Source organism: Ogataea parapolymorpha, chromosome I, assembly GCF_000187245.1.
Source record: "Ogataea parapolymorpha DL-1 chromosome I, whole genome shotgun sequence".
NCBI classification, from domain to species: Eukaryota; Fungi; Ascomycota; class Pichiomycetes; order Pichiales; family Pichiaceae; genus Ogataea; species Ogataea parapolymorpha.
Genome location: NC_027866.1, coordinates 864,177 through 877,150, shown reverse-complemented (window position 1 = coordinate 877,150; position 12,974 = coordinate 864,177). Strand labels below are relative to the sequence as shown.

At 49.2% G+C, this 12,974-nt stretch overlaps 12 protein-coding genes across 12 annotated transcripts; 6 read left to right on the top strand and 6 right to left on the bottom strand.

Annotated features, from left to right (window-relative positions):
• Positions 1 to 74: 74 nt before the first annotated feature.
• On the top strand, positions 75 to 1,520 carry HPODL_02347 (putative metallocarboxypeptidase ECM14; the record flags this gene model as incomplete). Its single annotated transcript, XM_014081975.1, has 1 exon — positions 75 to 1,520. The coding sequence occupies one exon, from the start codon at positions 75 to 77 to the stop codon at positions 1,518 to 1,520; it is 1,446 nt and encodes a 481-aa protein (XP_013937450.1).
• Positions 1,521 to 1,523: 3 nt separating this feature from the next.
• Positions 1,524 to 2,642, bottom strand: HPODL_02346 (uncharacterized protein; the record flags this gene model as incomplete). Its single annotated transcript, XM_014081974.1, has 1 exon — positions 1,524 to 2,642. The coding sequence occupies one exon, from the start codon at positions 2,640 to 2,642 to the stop codon at positions 1,524 to 1,526; it is 1,119 nt and encodes a 372-aa protein (XP_013937449.1).
• Positions 2,643 to 2,787: 145 nt separating this feature from the next.
• On the top strand, positions 2,788 to 4,461 carry HPODL_02345 (putative secreted protein; the record flags this gene model as incomplete). Its single annotated transcript, XM_014081973.1, has 1 exon — positions 2,788 to 4,461. One exon carries the CDS (start codon positions 2,788 to 2,790, stop codon positions 4,459 to 4,461), a length of 1,674 nt encoding a protein of 557 aa, XP_013937448.1.
• Positions 4,462 to 4,508: 47 nt separating this feature from the next.
• HPODL_02344 (uncharacterized protein) lies at positions 4,509 to 5,288 on the top strand (the record flags this gene model as incomplete). Its single annotated transcript, XM_014081972.1, has 1 exon — positions 4,509 to 5,288. One exon carries the CDS (start codon positions 4,509 to 4,511, stop codon positions 5,286 to 5,288), a length of 780 nt encoding a protein of 259 aa, XP_013937447.1.
• Positions 5,289 to 5,415: 127 nt separating this feature from the next.
• On the top strand, positions 5,416 to 6,348 carry HPODL_02343 (Mitochondrial phosphate carrier protein; the record flags this gene model as incomplete). Its single annotated transcript, XM_014081971.1, has 1 exon — positions 5,416 to 6,348. One exon carries the CDS (start codon positions 5,416 to 5,418, stop codon positions 6,346 to 6,348), a length of 933 nt encoding a protein of 310 aa, XP_013937446.1.
• Positions 6,349 to 6,402: 54 nt separating this feature from the next.
• Positions 6,403 to 7,065, bottom strand: HPODL_02342 (uncharacterized protein; the record flags this gene model as incomplete). Its single annotated transcript, XM_014081970.1, has 1 exon — positions 6,403 to 7,065. One exon carries the CDS (start codon positions 7,063 to 7,065, stop codon positions 6,403 to 6,405), a length of 663 nt encoding a protein of 220 aa, XP_013937445.1.
• A 539-nt stretch (positions 7,066 to 7,604) lies between these two features.
• Positions 7,605 to 8,633, top strand: HPODL_02341 (Malate dehydrogenase, cytoplasmic; the record flags this gene model as incomplete). Its single annotated transcript, XM_014081969.1, has 1 exon — positions 7,605 to 8,633. The coding sequence occupies one exon, from the start codon at positions 7,605 to 7,607 to the stop codon at positions 8,631 to 8,633; it is 1,029 nt and encodes a 342-aa protein (XP_013937444.1).
• Positions 8,634 to 8,686: 53 nt separating this feature from the next.
• Positions 8,687 to 9,112, bottom strand: HPODL_02340 (60S ribosomal protein L25; the record flags this gene model as incomplete). The annotated part of the gene is made up of 1 exon (XM_014081968.1): positions 8,687 to 9,112. One exon carries the CDS (start codon positions 9,110 to 9,112, stop codon positions 8,687 to 8,689), a length of 426 nt encoding a protein of 141 aa, XP_013937443.1.
• A 118-nt stretch (positions 9,113 to 9,230) lies between these two features.
• HPODL_02339 (mitochondrial 37S ribosomal protein) lies at positions 9,231 to 9,839 on the bottom strand (the record flags this gene model as incomplete). The annotated part of the gene is made up of 1 exon (XM_014081967.1): positions 9,231 to 9,839. One exon carries the CDS (start codon positions 9,837 to 9,839, stop codon positions 9,231 to 9,233), a length of 609 nt encoding a protein of 202 aa, XP_013937442.1.
• Positions 9,840 to 10,090: 251 nt separating this feature from the next.
• On the top strand, positions 10,091 to 11,194 carry HPODL_02338 (Protein kinase MCK1; the record flags this gene model as incomplete). The annotated part of the gene is made up of 1 exon (XM_014081966.1): positions 10,091 to 11,194. The coding sequence occupies one exon, from the start codon at positions 10,091 to 10,093 to the stop codon at positions 11,192 to 11,194; it is 1,104 nt and encodes a 367-aa protein (XP_013937441.1).
• A 9-nt stretch (positions 11,195 to 11,203) lies between these two features.
• Positions 11,204 to 11,716, bottom strand: HPODL_02337 (Vacuolar membrane protein of unknown function involved in vacuolar protein sorting; the record flags this gene model as incomplete). The annotated part of the gene is made up of 1 exon (XM_014081965.1): positions 11,204 to 11,716. One exon carries the CDS (start codon positions 11,714 to 11,716, stop codon positions 11,204 to 11,206), a length of 513 nt encoding a protein of 170 aa, XP_013937440.1.
• Positions 11,717 to 11,751: 35 nt separating this feature from the next.
• HPODL_02336 (uncharacterized protein) lies at positions 11,752 to 12,901 on the bottom strand (the record flags this gene model as incomplete). The annotated part of the gene is made up of 2 exons (XM_014081964.1): positions 11,752 to 12,852; positions 12,884 to 12,901. 2 exons carry the CDS (start codon positions 12,899 to 12,901, stop codon positions 11,752 to 11,754), a joined length of 1,119 nt encoding a protein of 372 aa, XP_013937439.1.
• Positions 12,902 to 12,974: the final 73 nt, after the last annotated feature.

The following is a 12,974-nucleotide window of genomic DNA, read 5'->3' as shown; positions in this document are numbered from 1 at the left end:
GCTGTTTATAGAAAACCACCCTTTTTCCCCACGTCCACTATTTTATTCGGTATCGAAAATTAAATGTTTTTTTAATGTTCCCTATCGTTCTTGTTTTAACTTTACTGTTGGGACAAGCTTTTGCACGCGACTGGGGTCTCCTGCAGCTGCCGTTTGGTCTGAAAAAGTCGCCCGAGGTAGAATTTATCTCGCTAATCGACCAGACGGTAACAAGGAACTCAGACTCTGTTCATTACTCGTCGCTCGCCAAAGAGGACTGGCCCATCGACTTTGACCAGTATCGAGGCCAGTACGTGTTGAGGGTCAATGTGGCAGCGAAAGAGGACCTGAACACTCTGTATACGGCAGCTCATGAACTAAATGTGTCTGTGTGGGAGTTTTCTGTGTCGAAGCGTTTCATTGACTTGCAAGTTTCAAAAGAGTCTGGAGTAGAGTTTCTGCAGCACGTGACAGGCCAATGGCCTGATATGGACCTCCAATTGGACCTTGTTGTGCGCGACTTGCCGCAGGCAGTGTTTGAAACATACTCTTCTCCAGACGAAGACGACGATTTCAGTGTTCAGCAGGACCTCTTCTTCAAACGGTACAGGGACCTCAAGACCATCTACCAGTGGTTCGACCTACTTGTGGCAACCTATCCAGACCTGTTGGAGGTTGAGTGGATCGGCCAGACCTATGAGGGAAGAGATATCAAGGCGGTCAGACTGACGGCACACAAAAGCGAGCCGTCGCCAGAAAAACCCCTAAAGACCCTAGTCATCACCAGCGGCATCCATGCGCGCGAATGGATCAGTGTGTCTACCTCGTGCTATATACTGTATAGACTGCTGCAGGACTATGAGAAAGGCAAGAAAAAGGCACGGCTGTACCTGGACAGCATGGATTTCCTGTTCTTGCCGGTGATGAACCCTGATGGATACGAACATACGTGGACCACTGACCGTTTGTGGAGGAAAAACAAGCAACAAACATATAATCCAAGATGTTTTGGAATAGACATTGACCATTCGTTCAATTTCCACTTTACAAAAAGTGAGGATTCTCCTTGCAGCGAAAATTACCCTGGAGAGGGAGCCTTTGAGAGTTTGGAAAGCAGCGTGTGGGATAACTATCTGAACGAAACAAAACACGACCATCCAATTTACGGATACATCGATTTGCACTCGTATGCAGAGGAAATCCTTTATCCCTACGCATACACCTGCTCCGAAAAGCCTCGAGATGAAGAAAACCTGATTGAACTGGCGTATGGCCTCAGCCAGTCGATCAGACTCACTTCGGGCAAATCATACGCCGTGCTGTCTGCGTGCGAGGATAAAGGCTCGGATCTGCTGCCCGCCATGGGCGCTGGTTCTGCTCTGGACTACATGTACCATAACAAAGCCTACTGGGCGTTTGTTTTGAAGCTGCGAGACACTGGAAGCCATGGATTTTTGCTGCCGCCAAAATTCATCGTTCCCGTTGGCAAAGAGATCTACTCATCGATCAAGTATTTTTCCAGCTTTGTTACTGACAAATAGACATTATTTTTTACCCTGCTTCACAATCGAAGTGATCAATTGGTAAGCCACCTCCGCGCCGTTTGTGGCAGTTATCTCAGCATGGTCATATTGAGGCGACACCTCAACAATGTCGGCTCCAACAAGGTTGACATCGATGTTTCTCAACAGATAGAATAGCTCACGGGGAAGCAGTCCGCCGGACTCGATCGTTCCCGTGCCAGGGGCAAACCCAGGGTCCAGACAATCAATGTCCACAGACACATATGTGGGGTAATCTTTTGGAATTCTCTCGTTGATGGACCTGACAATTTCCTTGAGTCCTCCGAGACCATTGATCCAAATATCGTCTGCACTGAACCTGGCCCAGCCTTGGTCGTCGTCATCCTCATAGTCCTCCCAGTCCTTGCCGCTAATTCTTGTCCGGAGACCAATATGGACGTTATAGTCGTCACTCAGCAAATCCTCCTCGTTGGCCATCCACAACATTGATCCGTGAGTGAACTTGGACTGGTCGCTCGACCAAAACGAAGGGTATTTCGATGGCGACCAGGTGTCCAGGTGCGCATCAAAGTGGATGACGGCCACTTTTCCATACACCTTGTTTAGAGCCCTTAAGTGGGGCAGCAGGATAGAATGGTCACCGCCCAGTGCGACAAGTTTAGGAGGCCCAGAACCGTCCACGGCATTTTTCCTTTTCAGCAGCAGCTCCTCGAAAGCTTTGGTCATCTGATCCAGAGCAAGCTCGTTGTCCATTGGGGTCACCGGGATATCACCACAGTCGATCACTTTTGCCCAGTCCTGGTAGGGGTTGATGCCGGCTCTGGTGTTGAAAGCTCTTTTTGAGGTCTGACGTTGCGAGCCCGTTCTGATGGCCCGAGGACCGAACCGGGCGCCGCTGCGGTACGTTGTTGCCGTGTCGAACGGCACGCCAATGACCCCGATGTCGAAACTAGTTTCTGGGTCCACGAGACATTTGGTGTAGTTCAGGTGAGCAAAGGTCTGTATTCCGTTGAACGGCCAGTCCTCGCCCCAAAGCTGGTCCAAAGTGGGTTCTGAGTTTGATGCAAATTGAATGGGGCTTTGAAGTGCCTTGGCCACTGCCATTGCGGCAAGAAGAGAAGTTGCAACGGTAAATCTCATGAGACGGGCTGGAAAAAAAAAAGTTGGAACCAGATAAATAAATATATTAATCTTAGCGGCTTATCGTATTTTGGCGGAACTACTCGGGGGTCTGGAACTTTATTCTGAATAATTTAAATAATTTTTTGACATCTAGTCTGGCATCATGAAGAAAACCCGTGTCTCGCGACAAAAAAGCCGCAGCGGGTGCAACACGTGCAGGCGAAACAAGATCAAATGCGACGAGCACAAACCACAGTGCCATAATTGTCTATCTCGGGGAATTGAATGCGGAGGTTACACCAGAGTCTTCAAATTTAAGGAGATTAAATCTGCCTATGGGGGCAGGGCAAAAAGCATTAGCAACTCTGACGATACCGATATTTTTCAGCTGCAGCCATCTGATTCCCAGCTCTCGCAGGTGTTCCACCACGCTGCGCGATCGATCACCGGGAAAACGTATGAACAGCTTGTTCTAGAGCAACATCTAGCAAGAAAAGGGAAGAATCCGCAGTTGGCGTCGGAACTCGAATCTGTGCTCAAAGAGTTCCGCAGCAAGCCAAACTCCATGCTCTATCCACAGGGCACTTCAGATACGCTTGTCAGGAACGAGCAGGTACCATATTTCTTTGAAGTGCCCCAATCTCCGAATATATTTGCTCATTATCACAAAACGCAATTTGTGCTCAACAGTTTTGACATGTCCACTTCCAATGTGCTGTGTGTCTACGTTGCGTCGCACCTCAATCCCTGGCGTAAGGAAATCATGCCGCTAGTTGACAAATACCCAATAGTTCTCAACCTGTTAGGAATGATTGTGTGTTCGCATCTGGGAGCGAAAAATCCGGAAATTAAGGCAATGGGGCTCGAATTCAAGGTGCGTGCGTACCAGCAGCTTTCCCACGGACTCGCGAATAATCTCTTTCCTAATGATATCTGTCTTATGAGCTGCATTCTGCTTGCCCTGGACGAATTCTGGGACAACAAGTCTCGCACGGACCTTTCGCATCTGCGAAGCGCCTCGTACTTTGTCGACCGTCGACTGCGCAGCACGACGCAGGACCCGCGGTTCCAGTTCTTGCTCAGCGCATGGCAGTACATGCGGGTGATTTCACGAACTTCGCTACTTAATCCAGCCCTTGGCTTTAAATTTGCGTACCAGCCGCGTCTAGTTAGTGACGGCCACACCATAGACCATATACTGGGCATGTCTCAGGAGCTGTTCACGATTCTCGACCTGCTCATGGACGTCATCGAGCTGGTCAAAAACGTTCCTGAGCACGCTTATCCTCAGAATTTGATTGAAAAAGTTTGTGGATTACAGTACGCACTTGTCCACTGGGAGCCTCCAAAAACCGGTATGGACCTGTGGACACCGGAGGAAGTGGCCGACCACGAAGCTACCGCGCAAAGTTACCGCTACGCTACGCTTATTCTTCTCCAGAACGCGTTCCCGCAGGTGGAACGGTACCTTAGTCCGCGCGAGCTGTCCCATAAAGTGCGCGAGAAATTGTCGACACTGCGGCTGTCGGGCGGCGCGTCGGTCGTGATCCACGTGTTTCCTTTGTTTATAGCTGCGTGCGAGGCTTTCACGACGGCGGAAAAAGATTGGTTCCGCACAAAAACGGCTGCCGTTTTTGATGCGATCGCGTCCAACAACATGAAGCTGTTATCCAGCGTAATGGAGGAGGTGTGGAAGCGCAAGTGTCAGCTGAAGGCGCATTACGAGTCGCAGAACATGTTTTTAGCTCCAGACGACCATCTGCTGAGCGGTCTCAAAAGCTATGCCAGTTGGTTTGCGGTAGCTGCAGACTGGAAAATCGATATCTTCGTGGGGTAAGGGTGTGCGAGAAGTCGAAGATTTTTTTTTTTTTTGTTCGACGGTCGATGGATGACAAACTAGAGGGCCTGCAGAAACTGTTTTCAGGGCTCCAGCAGAGTGTTGAAAGCGATGAGCTCTGGAAGGGTGTGGAGGGTGCAATTGACAGCGCTATGGCGCAGTACAAAGCGCAATTGCTGGCACGACTGCGCAAAGAGCTCCAGCAGTATGTGGGTCACTGCAAAATGCGACTAGAGGCCATTCGGTTGCGCCAATCGTCGACCAAAAATATGCTCGCTCTCGCACAGTCACAGGTCGACAGCGGCGACACCATAGAGTCGAAAACTAGAGAATTGCGCAACCTGAAAGAGCGCTTGGCCAGGTTGCGACGGCAATACCGTGCAAGGGTGAAACTTGGGAATACGAGCGCGAGCTCTCCGAGTGGAAAAAAAGAAATACCAGAAAGCGTGCGCAGATACCGACTGCCCCGGGGTCCTCGCCAAAATAAGAGTCTAAGTCTACGCGAGCTATACGAGGCCTGGTTTGTGGGCAACGAACGCACGCCGGACGGAATGCCGATCGCCAGGGTCGTGCAGGAGTATCCGAACTGGAGCTCGACGGAAACGACGTATTTCAACCGGCTCAAACGTGTGGCGCAGCTGTTGCAAACCGTTGGCGGGGACGATGTGGCTAGTGCGGTCGATAAGGTGGAAGCATACATGCAAGAGTACAAGGTTCCAGGAGTCAACGCTCTTTCGGACCAATGCTCCAAGCAGAAGGACGCCCCAGGCATGGAGGAAGTAGTGCGACGGGTGCAGGAGTGCGTGGCCCGGAGGGAATTAAAGTAAAATAATTGTAATCCAATCAAATACCGCGTTTTCGCAAACAGTTACGTAAAATTTCGGTCCAAAAATTTTTCCTCCTTAATTTACGTATCTTCTTCTAGATCTCTTACTAGAACACATAATATTCACGATGGCTTCTACCTACCAGACTCCTAACTACACTGTCAGTGACTACGCTAAATTCGCTCTTGCTGGTGCCATCGGCTGCGGTGTTACCCACGGATCGATGACCCCTATCGACGTTGTCAAGACCAGAATCCAGCTTGAGCCTACCGTCTACAACACCGGTATGGTTGGTTCTTTCAAGAAGGTCATTGCCAACGAGGGTGCCGGCGCTCTGTTGACCGGTCTTGGTCCAACTGTTCTGGGTTACTCCCTGCAAGGTGCCTTCAAATTCGGTGGTTACGAACTTTTCAAGAAAACTTTCATCGACGCTCTCGGCTACCAGACCGCTGTCCAGTACAAAGACGCGATCTACATCGGTTCCGCTGCCATTGCTGAGTTCTTTGCCGACATTGCTCTGTGTCCATTGGAGGCTACCAGAATTAGACTTGTTTCGCAGCCAACCTTCGCCAACGGTCTGATTGGCGGTTTCGCCAGAATTCTGAGAGAAGAGGGTGTTGGCTCTTTCTACAACGGTTTCACCCCAATCCTGTTCAAGCAGATTCCTTACAACATTGCTAAGTTCTTGACCTACGAGAGAGCCTCCCAGGCCATCTACTCTTTCGTCACCACTCCAAAGGACCAACTGTCTTCCACTGCTGTTACTGGTATCAACCTCGGTGCTGGTGTTATTGCCGGATGTATGGCCGCCATCGTCTCTCAGCCAGCCGACACTTTGCTGTCCAAGGTCAACAAGACCAAGAAGGCTCCAGGACAGTCTACCGTTGGTTTGTTGGCCCAGTTGGCTCGCGAGTTGGGTGTTAGAGGTTCCTTCACCGGTCTCTCCACCAGATTGGTCATGGTCGGTACCTTGACGTCTCTGCAGTTTGCTCTCTACGGCTCCATCAAGGGCGCTCTTGGCTGCCCTCCTGCCGTCGAGTTGGGTGCTGGTGGACACTGAACAGTTGTAAGATTACCAGTTTTTCATTAATTGATCACATACACCTCTACTTGCTTATTCGACCATCATGTCTGTAGCGGCGAACGCGGGATTGCTGTCGCCGGTCTCGCTCGTCTCGCGCGGCTGTTCCGTCTCTGCTGGAGTCTCTGTCTCTGGGACGCCCATATAACTGTTCAGCTCGGCGTCCAGCTCTTCGACGGTCTTGCGACGCGGTTTCGGCTCTCTTTCGCGACTTCTTGCCTTCTTTCCCCTTTTGGACACGCTGATCCGCTGCGAGAGCGGAATCGCGTTCTCCACGCTGATAATCTGGCCGGCAGCCCTGCGTCCATCGAATCTTTCTATGGCCACCTCGCAGTCGGCAGGGTTTTGGTACCCAACGAAAGCAACTCCCGTAGACTCGCCTCTGGTGTTGTATTCTATTTTGGTGAAAAGCAGACTTCCGATGCTCGAAAAAAGGCCTTCTAAGTCTTTCTCGGTTAGTTCCGGGTGCAGATGCGACACGCGCAAATATGGTCGTCCGCCGCTGAGTTCCTCCGCTTCCTTGCTGCGTGGAAGAGGAACCGACGGTCTGTGCGGTCTTCTGCTGCCCCTGGCTGGTTTTCCATGTGCCTTGGACACGCCTCTATGAGCCCTCTGACGGGGCTTGCTGTGGCTCTTCCGCGGACCGCCTGGCCCACTGTTAATAATCTCGTCTAACGACTGTTCAAGAAGAGACATGTCAACAAATGTCGAGACAGGAAAAAAAACAGAAATCCGCGTCGATCGACCGCGCTGCTGGAGCCCGGGAGCCGACTATGCAGAAGCCAACTTTAAATAGCTCCACCCCACTTTTGCTCCGGTAAACAGGGGGTGAACTGCTCTCGGAGGAAGGCAGACATGCTCAATCAGCCCGGGTGGGTTTGTCATCACCAAGTATTAACTGATTTTATAGACGATCAATGGTCTCTGTAAGCTGTCAAACTCCGAATGTTGCTGCATTGATCACCACCACGTTTGCCTGGTTATTTTCCGACTCTTCTACTCAGACTAATAAGCCATTTACTCCTACCCATACCCCTAGCCGGTCCCGCATAGGCTATCCTTAGCACTCCAACCCGGGTTGCCCCTCACGCCATCCGGAGGAACAAGAAGTGCGGCAGTTTTTTTTTTTTGAAAGGTCATCTACTTTTATTGTATCATAATCGTGGGGCAGTGATATAAATACCCCAAGACAACCGCATTTTTTATCCTCTAAATTCCCCAAGACTCTACAAGATATGGTTAAAGTTACTGTTTGCGGAGCTGCTGGCGGCATTGGCCAGCCGCTGTCCCTTATGTTGAAAATGAACCCCTACATAAACGAGCTATCCCTGTTCGATGTCGTCAATGTTCCCGGTGTTGGCACCGACCTGTCTCACATTGACACAGACACCAAGGTCACATACCATCTGAAATCAGACGACAACAACACCGGACTTTCCCAGGCTCTCAAAGACTCAAATTTCGTCATCATCCCCGCAGGAGTTCCCAGAAAACCTGGAATGACCAGAGACGATTTGTTCAAAATCAACGCTGGCATCTGTTCGGAGCTCGCAACAGGTATTGCAGAGACCTGTCCCGATGCCGCCGTGCTGGTGATTTCGAACCCAGTTAACTCCACCGTGCCTGTGTTTGCAGAGGTCTTCAAAAAGAAGGGTATCTTCAATCCCCGCAAATTGTTTGGTGTCACCACACTAGACTCGGTGAGAGCGAACACCTTCATCTCGGAAGTTGCAACCAATGAAGCAGACAAGGCTCCTAGCGCGTTCAACATCAGAGTTGTGGGAGGACACTCGGGTGAGACGATCGTTCCTTTGTTCTCCGTTTGTGCTCCCCACGTTTACGCTTTGGAGGATGAAAAAAAAATAGACGCTTTGGTGCACAGGGTGCAATACGGCGGAGACGAGGTTGTTCAGGCGAAGAATGGCGCAGGCAGCGCCACGCTGTCGATGGCATACGCCGGCTACAAGTTCTTGCACGCAGTGCTCGCGGCATCGACGGGGGATACGACGATCATCGAGTCGTCGTACGTGTACTTGGATGACTCGATTCCGGGTGCCAAGGAAACAAAAGAGATTATCAAAGGACTCTATGGTGGGGAGTCGCTAGACTACTTCGCGATGCCCGTCGTGCTGAGCAAGGAAGGAATCAAGGAGATTAAAAGTGACATTCTCTCCAGAGTCAACAACAAAGAGAAAGAGCTGCTCAAGATCTGTTGTAAAACGTTGGCGGGAAATATCGCCAAGGGAGCCAGCTTCTCTCAATGATGTCCTATTTATATTTTTTCATATGATGATTAATTCATTCTCCGCTATCTAACTTAGATGTAACCGATCTTGTTGGCAATGTCGAGAGCATCGTAATCAGCAGTGAGTCTGACGTAAGCCTTCTTGGTTCCATTTGGTCTCACCAAAGTGTTCACTTTCTCAACGTCGACCTCGTAAAGCTCCTTGACGGCTTGCTTGATCTGGTGCTTGTTGGCCTTCAAGTCAACTTGGAAAACCAAAGTGTTACCATCCTCAACCTTCTTCATGGCAGTCTCACTGGTAACTGGTTGGACGATGATTTTGTAAGAGTCGGCTCTTGGGTAGTGAGGCACAGACTTGGTGTATTTTGGCGATCTGGCAAGTTTCAGGGTCTTTGGCAGTCTGAAGGTGGTCGACGTTCTCACCTTGTTAGCCTTCAGCGAGTTGGAACCCTTGATGGCAGCCTTTTTGGCGGCTTGAGCTTTAGTTGTTGGAGCCATGTTTGTTAAAGATATTTTTCAGCTAAAATTTTTCAAATATATGAGGGCACTCAACCCGTAATATTTATCACGTGATATAGATATATACGTTAGAATCCAGGCTATATATACAGCGACACTACAATCTTCTTGGGGTTGGTCCCTGGACGCCACCAAACTTGATTGGAGTCATGTCTGTGAGCTTGCACACATGTTCTCTCACACCTAGTCCCTCTTTTCCCTTCAAAGCGTCGAAAAAGGCTCGTCTGCCCTTTCCAAAGTCCTTAACTACCACCTCGAGGTTCACGTCTCCTTTGAAGTACTTACGTTCTCTGATTGTGCGGAAAAATGCTGATGAGAGCTGGTAGGCTGCTTCATACTCTCCTCTTTGAGCTCCACGGAACCCGATAGTACCTGTATTCAATGTGTAGACGGTCTTTTCTGGTAGTGTGAGATAATAGAGCACTTTTTCGTTGAACGACAATTGTGGGTTATTCTGCTCAAAATTTGTGTCGTATTCAACCTTGGTCAGCGTCAAGTGGGAGTTGTTTTTGCGGAACAAACCGTGAAGAACAAATTTCACGAGCTTCATCTGTGGCGCTTTCTTTTTCGCCACCTGCGCGTCACCCTCGTTGTTTTGCTGATTCAAAATGGCTCCGAGCGTCGATGCAGACGATGGCTCCTGGCGAAGTGCACGAAACGTGCCAAATGAGCGTGTGAGACCAACTCTGTTGAGCATTCTGATCATGATGCGAATTAATTTTCTGTTTAAAGAATATTTCCCTTTTTTACCGGTGCAAAGATGCTACACCTAATTGCGCGACACAATGCTGTGTCTTGTTTGTTTCCGGAGATTACTCAAAACAAGATCTACTAGCTTTATATTTCCACCACGGTTGCTGAATCGTGGATCAGTGCGCTGCTTGACTGTGTGAAAAGTCGTTCCGGTTTCTATAGACCTCAATTTTGTCGAATAAAGAGGAATAAGTTTCCCCCAAAATGGCCATTGAATATTTGGTGGAGGAGGTTACCAACAACCATACCAATGTCACCAAGCCCATGATAATCAAAGACATCGCCAAGATTGGCGAGGGTGCCTTTGGAACGGTGACACAAGCCCAACTGCGCAACGCCACGGCATCCGAAGACCAGTGGCTCGGGCCATTTGCCATCAAGAAGGTGCCAGCACAGACCGAATACAAGAGCCGAGAACTGGAGATCCTGAGACAGACATCCCATCCTAATGTCGTCTCCCTGAAATACTTCTTCAACTACCCCAATGCAGAGGACCGTGGTAAGCTGTACCAGCACTTGGTGATGGAATCTTTACCCTGCACGCTTCAGACGGAGATCAAAAGATACCACAGTTCGAACCTGATATTACACGAGTCGCACATCCAGGTGTACTCTTTCCAGATCGCTAGAGGTATGAATTACTTGCATAGTTTTGGAATCTGTCACCGGGACATTAAGCCGTCCAATATCTTGATTGACCCAGATACCTTAGTGCTCAAGATCTGTGATTTTGGCTCTGCGAAAAAACTGGAATACAATCAACCCTCTGTTTCCTATATTTGCTCAAGGTACTACCGTGCTCCCGAGCTGATAGTGGGATGCTCTCTCTACACTACCCAGATTGACATATGGGGGCTTGGTTGCGTTATTGCTGAGATGTTCATCGGCAAACCTGTTTTCCAGGGCCAGGACCCAATGCTTCAACTCAGGGAGATCTCGAAGCTTCTGGGACCACCGGATAAAGAATTCATCTACGAGAGCAATCCTAGCTACAATGGGCCGATGTATTCACACAGATTGTACACGTCCAAGGTAAGCACCCGGTTCCAGAAAACTTTTTCCCATGCCAGTCCCGTTGCCGTTGATCTTCTTATGAGTCTGCTTGTGTACCGTCCGCAAGACAGGCTCCGTCCGCCAGCTATTTTGGCTCACGATTTCTTCAAACCGCTGCGGTCGCCGGATTTCCAAGTCATCAGTCGCACCACCAACTCCCGAGTCGATGTCCACAATATGCTATACAATTTCAGCGACTACGAGCTACGTGTCCTTGGTGATGCGGTAAAGGAAATTCTTGTTGATGAATCCTGAGTATTTGCATTACAACGCCAACGAATAATTATAGTCCTCTTCCACGTTTTGGACGACCCATAAAATAATACAGCTCAGCGTGATGCTTCCTGTTGCGTAAATGTTTTCCAATGCCATTCCCAGCGTGGGCATGGATGTGTAGCCTTTGATCACGTATTTCAGAATGACTAAAAGAGCACTCCCCGACATGCCCACAGCTAGGAGGGTGCATCCAATGAACAGCACCAGACGAGCCTGCCATCTGATAGAGCCGCTTCCGAAGCTGTCCGATGCCATTAACTGCTTTTTGTCGATCATATTCACAGTTATAGTACCCAAGGTGCTGCAAATGAAAGGAATCCAGTCCACAAAGGTGACGTGGACCACGGAGGCGTTGACCGTTTTGGAAAAGATGGAGGCGTCCACCATTGCCCAGAAGCCAATGGCATATAATGCTCCTGAAATATAGATGGCCGCAGCTTTTGCAGCCTGCGTGTTGGGGAAGCGCAAAATAGGAAAGCGGAACAGTCTTTGCGACTCCATACTGAGATGTTAAAATAAATAAATTACATATTTTTTCAAAACCTCTCAATTGGCTCGTCTATGGTTATAAGAGGATCTTTGGACCTTTGTTTCAGCCATTGAGGCACAAAACGGCTCTTTTCAAGCTCTATAACACCATTGAACACAAGGGTGCCATACAAGAGAAGGCTGAACCCCACCAGTTGCAGTGCTCTGAATTGCTCCCAGCCTATACTCAACGACACCAGCCACACAAGCAGCGTTCTTGAGGTATCAATGGTGGAGCGAGCAGTGGCATTGAGTTTGTGTGTGAGAGAAATGCCAAAGAAGTTAAATGACGAAATGCAGAGCATGATGAGCAACGAGCTGAGCAGCACCCGAGAATGCGTGAACATGAGTTGCAGAGCATACACCATATCCCATGCGTCTTTGGATGACTTGTGCATGAATGTCTGGCCAAAGAGCATAAACACTGTGGTTGTAAGTGCACCATAAATACCTTCGTAGCCAACGAGTTTTAGAGGACTCACCTCCAGGTTGGCTAGGATGCTTTCCTCGATCACAAACTGGGCCGCGTTGCACATGATACCTAGAACAATTATGAGCATTCCGAATACGACGTTGCCCTGTTCGACCTCTATGGACTCCTCACCAGATTCGATCGACCCGCTCAAACCAACGATGAATACCCCAAAAACAACTACGAACAAACTGAGCCATTCAAGCTTGGTAATGGTCTTGTGCAAAGCAATGACAGAAAATAGCCCGACGAACAAAATGACCGATCCCCTCGTCATCTGGTAGATTGAAACAGGCGTGTACAGTAGTCCAACGTTCAGCAGTGTCGTAGCGGTAAAGTCGCATATAGCAGGTAATGAAAGCACAAAGGACTCGCGTGCGGTGGTGATTCTCCTTTTTCCCAGCAAAGGGGCTTGTTCGGCTACATCTGCGGATCCCTTGCGTGCGCGGCCTATGAAAACAGGAATCCAACACAGGATTTCTCCCACAAACATTTGCAAGGTTTGTAAAACAGGCTGCTCAAACAAAACCTCTTGCCCCGGTTTATCACAGTTCTCTATGCACTGGTTGTCCTGATACTTCGTGATTATGGAATTCAAGCATCCAGCAATCACGGTTCCTGCGACCAGAAGCAGGAGCTGGCGTTAGCTCAATCTTATGATGACTTACCCCGACGTTTTTAGCCATGTTTTTAAAAAAATTGGTTAATTATTTTTGATAGACAATAGTTGTGGCAGTGTAACATTTTACCCCTTATCTT